Below are 20,391 nucleotides of genomic sequence, written 5' to 3' on the forward strand. Positions count from 1 at the left end.
GTGGTCAGATGAATGATTCATCTTCTATTGCTGCATCTCAGTGTCCCACAGTTTCTCCAAAACCAGTCTCAATAACAAACAATGCCTAGCGGCTAAATGAGCCAACTCCAGGTTAGTGTATGCTTTTTAAAGTAGTTTAACAAATATTTATTCTAGGGTAAATTCAATGTTATGGAGGTAAGGAGTCCCAGAACAGTACTTATCAAGATTCCAACTTCCTGTTATTGTTTCAGTTGAAGATGTGTAAATTGTGGTGGAAAGTCTCATATCTTACAAGAGCACCTACCCAGTTAACACATGGGCAAATAAATAAAGTCAATAGCTGACCTGAAGACAGTGTGATTGGCGATATGCTGAAGGAACTGTAATGGCATTCCTGAGAAATATAACAGCATTCCTGGAGCTCACTTTTTTGATTAGTAATACCATTTCCACAATTCTAGGAAAAGGAAGACTGTAAAACATTTTCCATCTTACCTTTCTAATGAAATGATTTATTGTCCATTTGATCATTTTGTTTGGATGACTGCTTGCTTTATGTGCAGTGTGCGTGTGTGTGTGTGTGTGTGTGTGCGTGTGCACATACACAGACAAGCTGACCCGTGTATGCTGGTGGTGTGATTTTCTGGTGTACAAAAGGGCATGGGTATATAGCAGTATTTCCTGAGGCCAGCATTGTGGATTATCATAATTTCTACCATGTTACTCAGCTCATGAATCAATTATTTTCTGCCTTGGCTTCTTGTTTAGATATGGTTACTACCCCTCTCTCTTTTTGTATGACAGTCCAGGTTTGGACAACTATGCTCTACAAAAGAAAGAAAAAAGGATATTAAGAATGTCAAATGTCCTGATATTTTAGAAGAAAGCTATTAGATAACTTTCCTCTAATCACCAAACAGAAAAGGTGTTTTGGAATCTGGCCCAGTATATTACTAAGAATGTCATACATTAGTCATTTAAAAAATATGGCAACCCTGTGTTTAAATAATTTCTTGCTCATTTTAGCATGATCTCTGAAGAACAATTTTGCAGTTCTGGAAGTGTGCTATTCAGGTTTTGATTGTTTGCTTGAAGATTGCAATATGAATGTTCACATGGTCACCTTAACAGTCCATAGCTGGAAGCTAGTAATATTTTCTAATTGTGATGATATACAAGCTTGGAAAAAGGGACATGCAATTTTCTCTAATGATGCACAACAATGAAGAAACTCTAGAGACTGGAGTGGAGATGAATCTTCCCATTTATGGAGTGCAGAATGTCCTTCCATGTGCATTTGTTTAAAATTTACTTCTCCCACTTGTTAGCATATCAGCTTTGTTAAGTCACCAAGCTAAACTGCTTTTGCCAACTATATGTAGAGGAAGCACATTACTCATGGGGTGTTAAGACATCATGTTTGATGCCTTTATAGAAACAATAGTTATAGTAGAAAAAAATGTACCATTAATTTAAGCCAGCACTCTAAAAATATTAGTATTAAAAGTTTTCACTTCTACGCAAAGTAATTGGTAGTGTGCAACTCTCACCACACTTCACAGAATGCAGTACTATTTCATCATTTTGACACATTGTTATATTGGCTGTTTCTGCAGGCATGGAAAATTATTAAGCACTCAATAGATTTAGAAGCACCTTTAAAGTTTCTGGTACTCAGCAGAATTATAGGAGACAAGAATTCCCTGGTAATTTGCAGATTAGACCTAGTCCGGAATCCCACAACAGGTTTAACAGTGTGTGCAGGCCCCTAACGGGTCTCTTAGAATTGGAGGCCAATGATGCTGATACAGTCAATGCTCATGACAAAATTAATGTTAAGAAGCAGCTTATAGTAGGGTTAAAGGTGCCAGAAAACTGTTATACGATTAAGAATGTCTGGCACCAGCAAGATTACCACAATCAGTGGTCCCAGAGGGCAGTATAAATAGTTAGGGTACCCCCATAAGGATTAAAATTAAGAAAGTCATTTTAAACTGTGATGAGTCAGAATTGCAAATTAAGAAGCACAGCTTCTTTTTATTTAAATCAAATATCTCCTCTCATAATTTTACAGTTTCTGTAGGGATGTGATCTGGGTAAGGCCATACAGAGTGATGTTACATCGGGCACCTAGTTGTTGGAGATGAGGAAAGACAGTGAAAGAATATACTGTCTAACCTGTACCTGAAGAAGAAAAAAAAAAGACAATTAGGTATCTTCTTGTGTGATTATTTGTGCATCCTACAGGTTGGGAAGCAGCCCATATGTTTAAAAGGCTGCAGAATGTAATTATATCATTGTGCATTAATACTGAATGTTATATACATTAATCTTTGACAAATCATATTTTGGGAAATAACCCTGGTAGTTACTAGAGCTACACAAGATATTTGTAGGCAGTCCAGAATTAATGAATTCTGTAGTTTGTTATCTCTTGTCAATGAAGCAGTTGCATAGATTCAATAGTTTCTAGAGCTGTAGATAAGAGTGTAGCCAGACATGCCATGTACATTACAGCATACAATTTTTTTGGAATAATCTTTTGTAAAACAAGATTTTCCAGACTTTAATTTAAAAAAAAAAAGTCTGGGCATATTTAGCATGATTTTATTTTATTAAGTTGTGCATTTTGTTAAATGCCTTTTTCTTTTAGAATGCCATGCAGGCCATATGTTTTGTGTGTTAGCCATACTGAATGCTAAGTTGGCAGTCCAGGGGAGAGGCATATGCTGATTAGCCATGTGCTTTGAACGAGCTTTGTAGATCAGCACAGCTATCCCCACAATGTTGCAGTACTGACCATGGCCAAAAGAGAGAGTGTTAAACCACTTGCCATGACCATGGTATGGGTATTGGGGGAAACACTAGACACCTGGAATACCATATACTTCAATGCCTTAATAGTACCAACAGCACTACAGGGTTTGGGGAGTGGGGGGGAAATCACTAATCACCAGTGATATCATAAACTTGAGTGCAGTAACAACACCAACATCACTAGACACCAGGCATTACATAACTATAAGTGCTGTAACAGCGCTGATATGACTATGGGGATGGGGGTGGCATTCACTAACAGTCAGGAATACAAGTGCCTAAATGGCATGAACATCAGTATGGATTTTGGGGGTGGGGACACTAAGCGCCAAAGATGCATTGAAAACTTCATTGCTTTAATGACACTGACTTCAGGATGGGAATCCAGGGAAGCAGTGCTGGTGTTCTGCACATTTCAGTAGTAAATGTGATTCAGAGACATGTAAATTAGCAGATAAAGAGGTCTTACCTCACTGTGGCTGAAATATCTCTGAAATGCAAATTAGCACATTGTGGGACCAGGGCCACTTTAGCTTGAGCCATACCATATGGCTTGTTCTAGGCCCTTTAATAAATCCCCAGGTCACTGTCTGTGGTGGTGGTACAGTTGGTTGGCCACATTCTAGAAAATGGCCCTCTAATATTTTGAGGCTTGTATGGATGAAAGGTTCTAAACTGCGGAACTCTCATATTATTATTATTATTATAGGGAAATACATTTAATTTCTTACTGGAAAAATATTCAAGAATACTGAAATTTAAAGCAAACATTCGTGGAATTTTGTTGCTTTTATCAAACACTAAACAGAACTTAAAAAACAAATTACTAGGCAAGTTATGTTTTTAAAACAAATCAAGAAAATTAAGCCAAAAGAACAGGTGTACTTATGCATGGTCCTAAAAAAAAAAAAAAGCATTGAAAGCCCATTTACACATAATCTACCGCCAGTAGGAAGACACCAGGGATGCATGCTCCATACAGAAAGCACAACTGCCACCAAATGGGCATCCAAGTACTGTCCAGTACGGTGAGGCAACAATGTTAAGCACTGCAGCTACCTTGTGTCTACATTAGTTAATGATATTCTACAGTTTGAATATACACTTATGTATAGTGGTGCTTAAATTGTGCAGGAAAAAGCAAGGCTGGGAGACAAATGAATAACTGATAATTGCAGGATGTTACAGGATTCTAATTTCAAAAAACACTAGTATTTAACTCCTCATTAGTTATATGGTCTCGAATAAAGATTTTTTACTACTGAGTGGATTTAATAAACCTGGATATAAAATGGGAAATTGAAAATCCTAGTAGCAGACACAGTTCGATGTTTCTAGCCTTTACAGCTAAAACTGGTCTTTTCCAAGTAGATTAAAAATAAAAAATAAACAAAGAACAACAAGCTCAAATGTCCTTGAACTGGTGTGCCAGTGATGATATACTAAATAAATTGAAAGCAATCTCTATCATTGTTTAATTTTGAATATAGCATATCCTAGTTGGTTATTTAATCAATTTATTATTTTCTGCATAAATCAAATCTGTCACAGAACAAAATTGTATGAATAAAAGACCGATTTTCTCTAGTCCCGCCCACTAAGTATCTATACTCAAACTAGAATGTTGGAAAGTATTTTATGAAAAACTAAATCTCTGGATTAGTAAAAATGCTGGTGATATGAAGTCAGATGGCTATGCAAAGCAATGATCCTAGCATATGGAATACAGAGTAATAGAATATACAATGATAAGAAAACAAAGCAGTGTAATAATGCAAGAAAAATCACACTGATACTATTTAATGACGGTTTGTGTTACCTAGGAGTAAATTTAAGAAGAAAGAATTGAAGTTAAATTACTAGAAAGACAGAACAAAATTCAGTTGTGCAAATATGTTTTAGCTTTTATTCTAATCACAAAAAGTAGTAATAAACAGTGATGGCTGGTGACCTCAATTAAAGGGGTGACGGCTCTAGGAAGCAAAAAAAATTGATGGGACTAACTGGAATAGGGTGGGATTGTATTACAGTAGGTCAATAACCACTTACTCATGATCAAACAATGTCTGGGGACAGACACTTATCCACAGGCTGTCTCAGCATATACTCATTCTGGACACTTTACTAACTACGTACATCTCAATGCCTAATTACAAGCAACAGGGCTGATCTCAAGTAAAATGGAGCCCTAGATAAAGGACTCCATGGCCCTCCCACTGCCCCTCCCCAAAGTTTCCCTCCCAGCACCACCACCCCATGCTCCCCAAGGTCACCCCTGCACCATACAGATCAATCCTTTCACATTTATTTTCAAACTTTGTCTTATTCTTCTGTGTTTTCATCCATGCTTTTAACATACTCAGTGTCCGATACTGCAAGGTACTAACTGTACAAGAAGCTGGAGGTGGGGGGTGGGAGTCTAGAGGCCACTAGATTCCCAGGAGCCATGGAGCACCCTCCAACCTTTTGATCCTGTGATGACCTGAACAAAAATCCCAAGTAAGGAAAATTCTTTTTTTTTTCCTTCAAGGAAGAACTATGTTGTGTCCAAAGCTTAATTTTAAAGTTAACTAAACAGTACTTTCCAATAAACCGAGGAGACAAATGCTTTCAGGGATGCATACATTATATCAGTAAGAATACCTACCTCCCTACCCCCCCACAATAAAATGGACAGTCACCTTCTTTATACTCCTCAGATGTTAGAAGGAAAGTCAAACAACAAATTGCACAGTCATATTTCAGATTATTAATGCCACCCAGATTCATAGCTACCCCAAAGCCACCAAGTCTCATTACCATTATTACATTGCCAGTTTCCTCTCAGGCTACACCTCATTTTTCTACAGGGGGTCATATTGGCCAATCCTGGAGTAAAATTTGTGGAGACCCATCCAGTCATCTTGTCTATGTCTGAAGGAAAATAGTAAGTCATAATGCCTAACATATAGGGGAAGTGTATTCTAAAGGTTTGAGAGACACTGTGCAACAAAGCTGTCCCTCCACCATAGTTTGTCTTTTTGCAGAGATTTACATTCTTGGTTCAACTATTTGTAGAGATATTGGACTTGATAAGAAACAGTAGGTCCAGGACAAATTAAGTGTCTAATGGAACAGTAAGCAAGACAGAGATTTCCTCTCAAATGTCTATAAGAGGATGAAGAAAGACGCAGCTTCCAACCACTCTTGGTAGGCCAGGGACTTTAGGTTCCATATACATAGCATGCATCCTTACCTCTGTCCCTTAATGACAGTAACTTTATCTGTACCTCTGACAGGTATGAAAGTAGTACAATAAATGGCCAAAGGAATATATTTCAATTTTTGCTGCCAGATGTATATTCGCTGCATGCCCCCTTACCACAAAAAGATAAGACACCTGTATACACATCCGATGTTTGTGAAGAAAGTGAAAACAGATCAAAGTGACATATTCCAACTTGCTGCTCCTAAATAATACACTGTCCCTGTGGCTGTAATGGATGTTAAGAGACATAAATGACTCCACTATTTCCAGCTCCACCTAAGCTACAATGACATTCTGTGAACACATCTGAGCAGGGCTGGTTTAGACTAGGTGAAGCCCATGGCAAAAAATGAGGATAGGTTTCCCTACTAAGCCTATGTGAAAATCTCCTTTATACACCAGGGGTTCTAGAACTCTTGTGAACCCCCAGCAGCTGTAAGAGTTTAGATGTTCCTCAATACATGTAATGCCTAATTTTTGAAATATAACTTGTTTTTTTTTTACTGCTACCTAGGGGAGCTATATATATATGCCGCCCACAATATTTTGTGTTCCAAAGATAAAATAGGGGGAAATAGTTTTTCACATGCACAATACTGACACTGATAATCAAAGGATGTACACTCAGTCTCTTACAAGGTATGCTTACTTAAAGGCAAACTGGAGAAATGTCACTTTACCTAGAGCATGTCTTTGAGGATATTGTAGGACACCAGAGATCCTGGATAATACCCACATAGAGACAGGAAGGCCATGGGCACTCATCTTGGAAATGATCACAATCAAAATCTTGAGCAGAGGACCAAACACTGAGATGGAAATGCTACTCACTGTATTACTATAGCAATGATTAGCTGCTTTCGCACACACATACTCAGACCACCACATATAGATACTTACTGTGCAAAATTCTGATGTTTAACTGATGGGAAATAAAAGAAATGACAAACTTATTATTCTTAGATACACTGCAACATATCACCCCCATACATTGTGTGACACTGCTTCTACCAAGCTTGATGAGCTTTACTATGATCAAACAACAGCTGGAGTAAGTCATTTTTACCCACAGATGACCTCTGCATCTATAGTTTAGAGCCACTTTACTTACTGGGCACATCTTAGCTGTAGGAGTGTGGTTAAAATGGCCAACAAAGTACTCCAACATGTGCCACATTTTTATATAAGTAACGCAAAGCCTAATGACTTTTTAACTTGAGCAAATATCATTTTCATCCACAGGCAGCCCCAATGCACAGCAATTGCAGCCACTGATATTTAACTATGACAAAAAGTAAATGGCCATAGTAATTTTTTTTTTACTTTGTTTTGCACAGACTGTATATCAACTCGATTCTCACAAAAAGTCATGCAAAACCAGAAAAAAGACCATTTAACTTGAGCAAATGGCAAGAGTAGCATTCCAACTTGTTTTTCACAGATATGCATTAATTCTTCAAAATCAAAATAATGACCTTTAATTCTTCAAAATCAAAATAATGACCTTTCAATTTGGTCAAATACGGCATGGATATTTTCACCCATATTCAGCCCATGTAACCAGCAATTAGTCAGTTTATTGACTGAATATACTTCAGATGTCTGCTTTTACTAATAATGGTCACAATAAATTCATTTCAACTGTTTCACAACAAAAGTAACCATGGTAAGTTTTTCCAAGTCAAACAAATATACATTAGCCGTGCAAAGCTAGAATAATCAATGTTTAAACAATAGCAGACACAGACGTGTCCAGCAACTACAGAAAGTTATTGACTATGTACACCTCAGATTAATAAATACTGCCTAATGCTTCTCAGATGCCATTGCAAATGACTACTTGCTGCTCAAGTCAGAAATAGGAAATTATTTTAGAATAATAGAATTAGCACTATTTTATGAGTCTTTTGGATGCCACCCTGAATTCCTCACACACTGATTACAGAACATGATGCTCAGCTCCCATCTGTGGGACAACATACTATGTCTGTGAATGTTATGTCCCATTAAGACTGCATATATCAAGAACAATTGAGTAGTGTGTGTCATAAAAGTGTAACAATCTCATAAGTCTTGAGTTAGAAAGTGGAAGATTAACTTGTATTGTCTGTTCATGCTGCATAGACTGAGTTTGGTTGTAGTATTAAGAGCATTATTTTCCATTAAATTTATAAATCAGTAGAATTCACTAGATGATCTGGCTGTTTTTATTACTGCAGAAAAACATACAACAAATTTTTGCACCAAATTATTGCTCCACTGTAGAATAATTTTCTGATTAAAGACTTCTGGGGAATTTTAATTTGTTTAAAAATTATTGCATTTTACACGGATATCTAAATTTGTTTAAATGTTCCTTACATTAATACATAGGTAGTGAAGTGTCTGTTTAACACAAATGCTTAGATATCTCATCTATACAAATTAGTAAATATAATGAATATAGCTGCATGGTAAAACAACATATTTATTGGTTTCTGAACGAAAGAACTTGAGAAAATGGTACTTTATGATGACTGGTACAACAATGGATGTTATTTAACAATACAATTCACAGTGACAGTAGTACTAGTACTAGGAAAGAAGAACAATCAGGCTAATATTCGAATATAACAGCACTTATGCATTGTTCACTGCAGTAAGGTGCCATTTTCCCAGCAGTTTACCTAACAGACAATATTACCCCCAATACTGTTTTGTAGAAATGACATTTGTCAGATGAAATTCTCAGAAGATTGCTATTACATTACATAATTTTTAATTAGGTTCCCTTGTATATAGTCAGCAGAAAGAAAACAGAAGTTCACTGCAAGTGTTCAACATGCAAAAGAACAATAAGATAAGGATTTATCTAGCAGTTGGCACAGAGGGTTAAGGATGTGAACCTTAATTCCTGTAGTACAAGGTTTGAATCCCTCAACCCTCATTTGCCTACTTTGTGAACTTAACAAGTTGAAAGACAAAAAAAAGAAGTCGGGAACTGGTAACCTCCTCACTAATTTATTACATCACAAATTAAGGTACAATGGACTTCATCAGAATGTTACATCAAAAAGGAAAAAATATATAGTATCTCTAGAATCACGTGATCCAAATGAAACAAGTAACTTGCCAATCATTTAAAGACACAGAATTAAAAATATACAAAACATATAAAAAAAAATATATATATATATATATATATATATATATATATATATATATATATATATCCACACACATACATCTTCCCACCTAAATCTCAAATCTCATAAAAATACCATACAGAATTAGAAACATCACACTGGACAGATAAAAAAATTACAATAAGAACATTTCATTCTAACCTATCAGAGTGCATAAACTGGTTTTAGTCTAAGAACACTGCTAATCAGGACCATTTCATCCAAACCCAGAAAAACAGTAGAAAACCCCTACAGTTAGTATCTTTTAGCACCACTTAAATTAAATGTGAGAGTCCCTTAAGTTGTCAGGCATGGGAACATAAAGGACCTAGAACAAAATTACATGTGAGAGCTGCATCAGGAGTACATGCAGATTCAAGGCAAGGATTTACAAACTGCAGCGAAAAAAGTGATAAACCAACACACAGCGAAAGGTAAAAATAAGTTTTAGCACTTTCATGACCAAAAAGTTGCTACTCAGAAAAGGAAGAAAACAGAGAGAGATTCTAGTGACTTTAAGAATGGACATGTTTTTTCATGCCTGAGGTCCTCCCTGACCACTGTTAGCAGAGGTGCCAGTCATAATAATGCGAATCCTCATATCCTCATGTTGAATTTGTCAGGAGCAAAGATTCCATGACTGCTCCTATCAGCAACTGTGTGCCCTGTGCCCACTGTTGGTCATGCAGACATTCCATACACCTCAAGACAACCGGAAGTTAGCAAGTAAGTTGATCCAACCAAGTTTTTTCCATGCTACCCTTAGCCATCAAATGGGATTGTGCCAGGGTATCAAGAGAGATTGAGCAGCAGAGGGTGGATGAAGATAAAGTTTCCAGTGGACATAGACAGTCATCAAACTATCAACAAAATGGGACAGACAACAGCTACTCTTTAGTTTGTAACACTTCTCAGGAGCAGCTGACTGATGCTGACCTCTCCATTCTTAAAGGACTCTTTTTATCCCAGTCCAGTGGGCTGATTTAGCTGATACTGTTGTTGATCTAAAGTTATTTATTAGAAGCGTCATGTTAAAACTTGTTTCCAGGTGAGAATGTGAAATGTTGATGTTATTAAGAAGCCTAGTGTGTTTATACCTCCTGTACTACCCTTGTTAGAAGCATTCAGTTAGCTAAGTGAGAATTATTTGTTTGATATTTTGAATGGTGAAAGGAACACTCATATATTTGCTAATCTTACCCAGTTAGAGAGGGAGGCTCTTCTAGAATCGCAATGGGACACCAGCATTGTTATTAGACTTGCTAATAAGGGCAGCTTTATAGTTGTTTTAGACAAAAGGTTTTATTTTTTATCCATCAGGGAAATGATTCTTCTACATACACTGTTCTTAATGTTATTGATATTGATACAATGGTTAGTCAAGGGCATAGGACTACAACATGATTGTCTACTCCATCATGTTATAACGTTTCAATTATCACTTTCTTTGACTGTGTTCTCTCCTTTAATCCCAATTCACCATGGGCCTCGTAAAGTGCATACAAATTCAAGGCAGCCTCCCTTTCTCCCTATTGCTTTATGTAGATGATGGCTTATTGAACAGTTATCCATTTAAGTAGAAAACTCAATGAGACCTACATTGGAAAAGTCTGATGTTGTTCTAACAGATTCCAAGCATTTTCTACAGGATCTATATTATTCTACCAACCAGTGCACTGTTCCTGCAGACTGTTTATTGGTTTTACTAGATATCACTTCACTTTTTACAGTTATTCCCAATAGAGAGGCTTTAAACCATGTTAGGACTTACTTAGTTGAACATAGTTTTTACAGTTATTCCCAATAGAGAGGCTTTAAACCATGTTAGGACTTACTTAGTTGAACATAGTTTAAAAAAAGAAATATATTTCAGCTTTTCCCAGTTAGGGGTCACCACAGCAGATCACTGGACTGCAGATTGATTGTCAGTGGTATTTTATGGTGTCGAATTGCCAGCCTGGTGCACAACCTTTACAGAAGGCACAAACATATACATACACACACACAAACACACACACACACACACACACACACACACACACACACACACACACACACACACACACACACACACACACAGCATGTCTTTAAAACTCACTCGACCACAGGGAGGACATGCAGACTCCGCAGAGAAGGAGCTCCAGCTGAGAACTGGAGAACCTCTTGCTGTAAGGCAACAATGCTAGCCACTGCACATCCACGGCAGACAACATAGTTCATATGACATCAGACAAATAGACCTTATTTGTCTGCTTATTGAATTAGTCCTTGAGAATAACATTTTTGTATTTGATGAACTTATTACCGTCAGAGAAATGGTGTAACTTCTTGTGCCAATAATCATGTGAATATGGTTCTAGCTCAATGACAGAACTTTGTTGTAGGTTTTCTCAATACATTCAGTTTTATTATCATTTTGCTGGTGATATTTTTCTGTTGAGGTCGGCCACTGAGAATGATTTTTTATATTTTCTTCACACCACAACTTGGTTTCTGAAGTTTACCTTTAAGTCTTCTAAAGATAATATGGATTTGCTGCATGTTAGAGTTACACAGACACCAGACTTGTCTTTTGGAACAGGCCTATTCAGGAAAGATTGTTATAGGAATGCCTTTTTACATAAGCAAAGGATTGTTATAGGAATGCCTTGTTACATAGGTGAAGTACACACCCCAACCATGTTTTTAGGAATGTGGTTAAGAGGCAAGGTACCTGCAGTGGTGGTGCTGCGGTAGCATTGTCGTCTCACAGTAAGACACTGTCCGGTTCAATTCTCAGCTGGAGCGTCTTCTGCGTTGAGAGATGCGTGAATAGGCGTACCTTCGTTGAAGGTTGTGCATCAGGCCTGGCAAGCTGGTACATAAAAATCAACTGCCAATCATTAGCGGACCAGAGTTCCACTGTGGCGACCCCTAACTGGGAAAAGCCAAAAGACACAAGAGGCAAGGTATGTTATCTTCCAGACTTAATTCAAGTGAAAGAGGATTTAGATTTACTTGAACGTAATTTTATACAGAGGAATTACAGATAGGATGAAGTGGATTAAGGGTTCTTTCAGGTTTTACAATAAAGGGATAGTAGAGCCAGACCCTATTTGTTATTTGTCCATGATCGACAAGAAAAGACTAAAAGAATTTCCAAGTCATGGTCCCCCTTACATTATACCAGACATAAATTTGATAACTAGAAGCTAAAGTGTTTAAGAAACACTGGCCAGTCTTACTTACTGATGAAAGGTTAAGGACAGAGTTGGGAACGTATCACATTTTTTTTTACCTTTAAGAATATGAAGTCTTTAAAGTGGATGCTTTGTTATCTGAGTGGTACCGAAGTGCCTAGACCTGTTAGTGAAGAATTTGGAACTTCCCCTGTGGTACCTGTAACTTTTGTGCATTTATAGATAGTAACAACTATTTTATATATCACAAAACACCAATTCAGAGCAGCTTTAACTCCAACCAATAAAACCAAGAAAGAAGCCTGTCCAGCGAAACAATAAAGCCAAGAACAGCACCAGAACTTTAAGTCACGATTTATTGAAATATAAAAACTCCTGTACATCCACCATAAATGCTCCATAGTACATTTTCGTTTGTAAAACACTTCATCAGATGTGGGTTGTCACATTCCATGAACCTTTTATACCCCTCTGAGGCCTTCACTGATAGATTTCCACTGCTTGCCTCTCTGGTTTCTGAAAACGTACTGCGGAGCATTTGTGGTGGTTGTACTTGAGTTTTTATATTTCAATAAATTGTGACAAAGTTCTGGTGCTGTTCTTGGCTTTATTGTTTCACTGGTCAGCCTTCTTTCTTTACTTTACTTTACACATCAGTTTCTGTACATAGGTATATATTTAGGGATAGAGCTGATTGTAATACAGATATCTTATTTAGCCCATTGTACAAGATATACATTGTTATATATAGGGTAAACTTACAGAACTTTAAAAGAGCAGATTACAGAATATGCTTATGATATTCAAGTAGCTAACAGTACTAATGCCCTGTTTAATCTTATTGGGAGCGAAGGTTCTGCACATGGTTTTGTTTTTAGTTATTGAGACACTGAGCAAAAATCCTCTGTTAGGTGATTTAATAAATTACACAGAGAGATTTGAACTGCATGTATCTATATACACACATACTATATATATATATATATACACACACACACACACATAAATTGTATATAAATACACACACATATCTATTATACACAATAATATGTGTGTGTGTTGTACATTGTATATATATATATATATATATATATATATATATATATATATATATATATATATTGCAAATGCATACACACACACACACATTTTCTCTCTCTCACTATATATACATATATATATATATATATATATATATATATATATATATATATATATATATATATACACACACACAAACAGATGTACACACGTGTATATATACATATGTATACCTAACACACACATTTGGTATATATATATATATACATATATATATATATGTGTGTGTGTGTGCATACATAACACAAACGCACCATTGATAGTAGCAGTGTGTGTGAAACCTGTACAAATTTTATAAAAATTCCGATATCTTTCATTGATCAAGTGCAATTGATCATGGTAACTCTTATTAGTATTTGAAAACACGTAAATCCTAAGTTTTTCAGTCCTGAATTCACAACCTACCCAGCCTCTGGATCCAAGTAAATTACTCACATGCAGTGTTAGCACCATCTATAAAATAAAATATTTCGTATAAGTCATCTTTCAGTGGTTCGCTACATGGAATTCCAGGAACGGACGACAGTGATCACATATGCTTTTTGGAATGGATGATCACCGAGATCTGCGTCAGTCACCCAAATTAGATAAACATATTTGGCAACTGTTTTGGACAGTACCGCACTGCCTTCCAAAAGGGGCAGTACCATCTTAGCATGTAACTTAACAATCAGTTATTACAGGAAGTCGTTAAAATAGGCGAATTAACAATTTCCTCTTTCCCCCTATCCAGTACTTCCTTTTTTAGGAAAGGTTGTTGCCATGACAATGACCCGATGACTTTCTAAGTCGTTCATGCCAGAAACATCACTTCCTGGTTTATAGGGTACTTGGCAAAAAGCTACCTCCCGCCATAGTCAATAACCTTACACCCTTTCTTAATACAAAACGTATTTTTAAATAAGTATTAAACACGCTTTTGAGCAAGTAAAGCTTTTATGGAAACTATGATAAAATGAATATAGGTTTACAAGCACACTTGAATCCTGCGGTATCCGCATTCCATTTCTACCTAGACCCTCTTACAACGCCTCGCTTTAATTATATTATATTTTCCCAAGGCACATTAACCTTAGTATAGGCATGTTAGAAGTATAAAAAGTGCAAGCACAGAATGGATTCGTTTTTCAAACCTAAAGAGAGCGCACAGCAAATTAGGGAAGGCCCATGGAGAGGAAACAGTAGGTTATCTCCACACTAAAAATAGTTTGCCTATGGAATGAAAAGACTAGTTCAAGGTTCACCTGCAAACAGTAATGAGATTCTTGCGCTCAACTGCGATGTTTCTGCTGGAAGCCTTTTTGGAAGAATGTCCCAGAGCCATCGCCGACTGGATACAACTGGATTCCATTCAACCAGGATGATAACAGTTCCGTAGCACCTCTAAATTTACAGCTTGGCCCCTCCCTGATGTGATTGTATTCACAGGAAATCCAAGAGTTTTACCATGAACTGCCCAACAACTACAGCTGTCGGTCACCAGGACTTTTCTAATAACACTGAGTCACCAGGTGTTTGGAAGAACCCATTAGAACAGCCATTTCCTCGGAGACCAGAAGTAAAAGGGTGGGAGCTGTCCTCGGTGCTGAATTTTGGAGCTGTTGGTGGTGCTGATGCAGTCCAGCTTTCCGGCACCGACTTTGGCACTAATGACGCGGACGGTGAGATCATACCTTTTGCAGTGTCTTCAAATCTAGCATTTGCCATTCCATTGCACCCATCCCCCGCTTTGCTGAATGCTGATTGGCTGAATGGCTCTTTCCCACCGACCTGTGACAACAAATGCACAGAAATGGACGTGTGGGCGGTTATAACAGTGGAGGTTTTGCACGGGTCAGAACAAATATTATTGCTTCATCAGGATGGACATAATGTTCTTAAATGGTTCGGCCAGTAGATATTTCAAAAGAAGTCGCCGTACATCAGGATCTTTTTACAAATTGCTGTGTAACTGTGAACTCTATATTATCCGACATCCTCTAGTTTTCTTGACTGTTTTGCTTGAAATAACTAGATAACATTTCTTAGATTTATCGTTCGTGCTCCCGCAGATATGACTCTGGTATTGCAGTTTTAGCTAATCAGTTGGAAGTGTGCAGGTTTAGTCAGGTCCTCTCTGTTTAATGTTTGGGTACCGTTCAGGTATATCAATTGCTCCTGACTTATAACGGCTTGTTGTAATGAATCCGAAATAGATATTAATCATTATGGCTTGCAGTTCTGTAGATATTTTTTGCTTTTTGTCTTATGCATTTGTTTTCACCTGAGTGCTGCTGCTATTTTTAGTGTGCCCTTTGGTTAGAACATTTTATCATTCCTTAGACACACACAGGTACATTAATGTATAACAGACAGTGACAGAAGAAAATCCCCACAGGTCCATGCAGGCTGCCTACCTTCTCTGTTAGCATGCGATTGCCTTATGACCATTCATAACATATTGCTTTTCATCTCCACTCTTTTTAAATAGCGTTACAGTACTTGTAACATCCTCATTTGATAACACATTTCATCGGCCTGCATTACTTTTTTTGTGGCAGCTAGTCTGATCTGACCATTTTTTTGAGAAAGCATATATATACTCCACTTTTAAATAACATCCCAACCACGACCTTAAACACATTTTGCCTATTGCTGTAAGTGAACTGAATAGTTTATTTGTCCAGCATCTTTCTATATATGTTTCAGTGAGTCTAAAGTAAACAGTATTGTGGTGGCTTTTGGTCAGCAAGTGTTTCTGGACAAAAAAAAAAAATCTGCATCATGTCTGAAATTAGGCTTGTTTTATGTCATACTCACTCATTTAAATAAATAAATAAATGAATGATTGAAAAATAGACAAATAATCAAATAAATGCATGCTATATTTACTGTTTTCATTGTCTTTTTCATTGGAGTTCCTATTCTCATGTGATCCAGTTTTTTCTGCATCTGTTAATCATCTTCTTCTAAATGATAATGGATATAGAAACATTTGTGGCTACTGTTATATCATATTGTACCGATTCTGTTTTAGTTTTTCCAATTCTGTCTTTCATGGTGTCTGTAGATTCATAGAATATTACTAGGCTAATAACACACGGGACTTTCTAAGCCTAGCCAAGTTTTTCCAAAAGAATAATGATGTCCTGTACCCAAATAGGACACTAAGAGACAGACATTGGTCTAAATTTCCTATTCCCCATCCACTGGTCTAGTTTGCTCTTAAACTGGGTAATAGACAAACTCAGCTTCACATGATGGGAAGCCTGTTCCATAGGAGGGGCGGTCTCTGGGATACATATCTGTCTCTCCAGCATGTTCTGTTTATGTCACAGACAAAATTCAGGTCCTTGGGCCTTGTATTTCTTGTACTATTTGACTTAGGAATATGTAGGAGATTCATAAGTGTAGGGTTTGTGGATGCCTTGTAAGCCAGGCATAGATCATTCCTTAGCAAACTATAGGAGACTGAGTAGAGGGAAAGGGCTTTAAACTGCTCTGCATAAGGCAAGTTTGTTACACCTTGCATTCTTTTTGTAAGAAACCTCTGAGGTTGTTGTAATTGCCGCATATGCCTGGTCAGGTACATGGCAAAGGGAGGATTGTACTCTATGACTGGTTTGATAAAAGTGGAGTACAGTGGGATAATGACCTCTTTGGACATAGATACCATACCCTTACATATAAGTTGTGCAACTTAAAAGGATTTCCTCACTACTGTGGCCATGTAGTTGTCGAAGGTAAGGCCATAATCTCTTTCTTCTAATGTGCAAACAACTTTTTTCAGAAGTACAGCACTAGTCTGATTCTGTATAATTTCTGTATGGGTTCTGAACTATACCAACATGACAGGAACTTCAAGTGAAACAAGTAACACTAGTTCCAGAAACACAATCTTACTAGGAGCTTGTAAATCTAAGGTGTCAGCCTTTTCTATAGTTCCATTTCTGTCCTTTTCAGTAAGGACACATTGCCAGTCCATGTATTAGTTTAAAGAAGTAAGAGGTTCTCATGGATGACAATTTTAGTTCTAATATACTTAAGGCCTTAAGCATTAACAGTTTTCTAGTTTAGCTGCCTTTTTCATCTCCTTCATCAATAGTTTATTCCTTTCCTACTCTTGAGATAATCATTTTTTCCCTTCTACTACTACATGCATACAGCTTTAGTTTTTGCATGCATCTTTGGTTTCATGTCCTGAATATCTAAACATTTACACTTTTTGCATTTACTACAACATTTACAAATTTAAATGGAATTACTTACATAGTGCATTATGGGTAATCCATGAATCAAGTATTGTTTTCAAGTGCAGTCTTACCTCTGCTACTGAGACATTCAAACTACCATTCTTGTCTATAACATACTGATGCATAAACATTAACACAATAGATCTACACTAGATCTGACGTCAGAAATGCAATATTTTATCCATGACACCCATAACATGATTGGTCATATCTTTTACTCTACATATCTATTTTAAAGTTTAGGGACAGGGACAGATTTACAAATAAGGAAAGTAAGTCTATGCATAGAAGCGTTGTGTTTGTGGGACTGCCAGATATTCTAGCTAGGATTACAAATAGTGCTTCTTCTTCCAATCACTTGGTGATTGTATCTTTACCACATTACAGTGTAAGAAACTTCTCTGTGTGGAAGATTTTCATTCCATATATTTCTAGTTAATCACTGTATATTAATCAGATCAGACAATAGTAGTAGAAGTAGCGAATGTAAACTTGTCTTAAGTCAAAACAAAACAAAAAGTAATAATAGAAAATATATAATTGTACAGCATTACTAAGTATTCAAAAGTAATCCAAGCAAGGCAGGCAGTCTGTTTCCAGTCGAAAATCCTTTATTAAGTACACAAACAAGCGATCCAAGTAAAACAAAAAATAGAGTAATAATTTCCTCACACGCTTTCTAAATATATATATATATATATATATATATATATATATATATATATATATATGTATACTTTTTATCAGGCATGGGAGTGGTTTATTGTGTTGTAAAACAAAGTGTTATTGGTACACATGTTAAATTCACATCCCTTCCCCATCAGTGTGACATTCGAGCTGGTCCTGCCCTACCTAGTAGCTGTCATAATAATATATAACCCTTATGTACTTTAAATAAAATGTATAATGATGTGGTACCTCTTATTTAACCAAATTATTAAGTAGATTATTAAGTTTGTGATTTTATCCAAGACAATATACTACATGGCTGGAAATATATCAACCTTAGTTCATTTGGCAATGAAAAAAAAAATATATAAATATATACATATACATTTTGCATGTAAAAATCAATTTCTGTTTTCATAACATGTTGTTAACAAAGATCGCTTTCGTCCTTCTAGACTTCTTCAGGTCTGTGTGCAAGAACCCTAAAAACCTATATAATTGTAGAATTAGTTAGTATTGTTATTACACATCATTTTGAATAAAGTGGAAAAAAGAACCAGAAAAAAATAAAAATAAGAAAAAATGTATGCATGATGATGGAAACAAAATATACACTTAAATTCAACTGATTTAAAATGGTATTTAAAACCAATTTGTAGAATAAAATAAAATAAAATACAATTAGTCATGTAAATGATGTGGCAATTTTGTAAGTTCCAGTGCACTTTTAATTGAACAGTAGTAGTTTAGTCCAGGCTTCCTAAAAGAGTTCAGCTTTAATTGCCACATGAGTTCATGTTTCTCCAGAATATTCGGGATGTTTTCTTCAAGATCACCCATGTCTATGTGATCCAGGATCTGGAACTTAAAACCTGTGTGCTCTGGATGTAAAAATAATGCACTAGCCAAACACCTTTCTCTTCATAAAAGACACATAGGTTTTAAGTTCCTGATCCTAGATTGCATAGACATGGGAGATCTTGAAGGAGACATCACAAATATTCCGAAGAAACATGAACTCATGTGCCTAGAGAGGAGTTGTGGTATTGTATGAGGAAGTCGGGAGTGTCAGAGAAGTATGTAAGAGTGGTACAGAATATGTACGAGGGTAGTGTGACAGCGGTGAGGTCTGCAGTGGGAGTGACGGATGCGTTTAAGGTGGAGGTGGGGTTACATCAAGGATCAGCTCTGAGCCCTTTCTTATTTGCAATGGTGATGAACAGGTTGACAGATGAGATCACTATGATGTTTGCAGATGACATTGTGATCCGTAGTGAGAGTAGGGAACAAGTGGAGGAGACCCTGGAGAGATGGAGATATGCTCTAGAGAGAAGAGGAATGAAGGTCAGAAAGACAAAGATGGAATATATGTGTGTGAATGAAAGGGAGGATAGAGGAATGGTGAGGATACAAGGAGTAGAGGTGGCAAAGGTGGATGAGTTTAAATACTTAGGATCAATAGTTCAGAGTAACGGTGAGTGTGGAAGAGAGGTGAAGAGGAGAGTACAGGCAGGATGGAGTGGGTGGAGAAGAGTGTCAGGAGTGATTTGTGACAGACGAGTACCAATAGGAGTGAAAGGGAAGGTCTACAAGAGGGTAGTGGGACCAGCTATGTTATATGGGTTGGAGACAGTGGCACTGACAAAAAGGCAGGGGTTAGAGCTGGATGTGGCAGAGTTAAAGGTGTTAAGATTTGCACTGGGTGTGATGAGGGTGGGCAGGATTAGGAATAAGTATATTAGAGGGTCAGTCCAGGTTGGAAGGTTTGGAGACAAAGCCAGAGAAGCAAGATTACGTTGGTTTGGACATGTGCTGAGGAGGGATGCTGAGTATATTGGGAAAAAGATGCTAAGGATGAAGATACCAGGTAACAGGAAAAGAGGAAGGCCTAAGATAAGGTGTATGGATGTGGTGAGAGAGGACATGCAGGTGGTTGGTGTGACAGAGCAAGATGCAGAGGACAGGAAGAAATGGAAATAGATGATCCGTTGTGGCGACCC

At 36.9% G+C, this 20,391-nt stretch overlaps 1 protein-coding gene across 2 annotated transcripts in view; it reads right to left on the reverse strand.

The window, feature by feature from the left end:
* The window catches only part of RUNDC3A (RUN domain containing 3A), a 356,931-nt gene extending 340,736 nt beyond the window's left edge, over positions 1-16,195 (reverse strand). The window contains exon 1 of one of the 2 annotated variants that reach the window (XM_044055254.1): positions 14,735-16,195. In XM_044055254.1, the coding sequence (XP_043911189.1) occupies positions 14,735-14,841 (107 nt within the window). In that variant the 5' untranslated portion in view covers positions 14,842-16,195. Of the gene's footprint in view, positions 1-13,925; positions 14,168-14,734 lie in introns of those variants that run through there. The other variant, XM_044055257.1, reaches the window with a different exon arrangement.
* Between the last annotated feature and the right edge of the window lie 4,196 nt (positions 16,196-20,391).

This window comes from Protopterus annectens, chromosome 13.part0 (genome assembly GCF_019279795.1).
Source record: "Protopterus annectens isolate FY-2018-M chromosome 13.part0, PAN1.0, whole genome shotgun sequence".
NCBI classification, from domain to species: Eukaryota; Metazoa; Chordata; order Ceratodontiformes; family Protopteridae; genus Protopterus; species Protopterus annectens.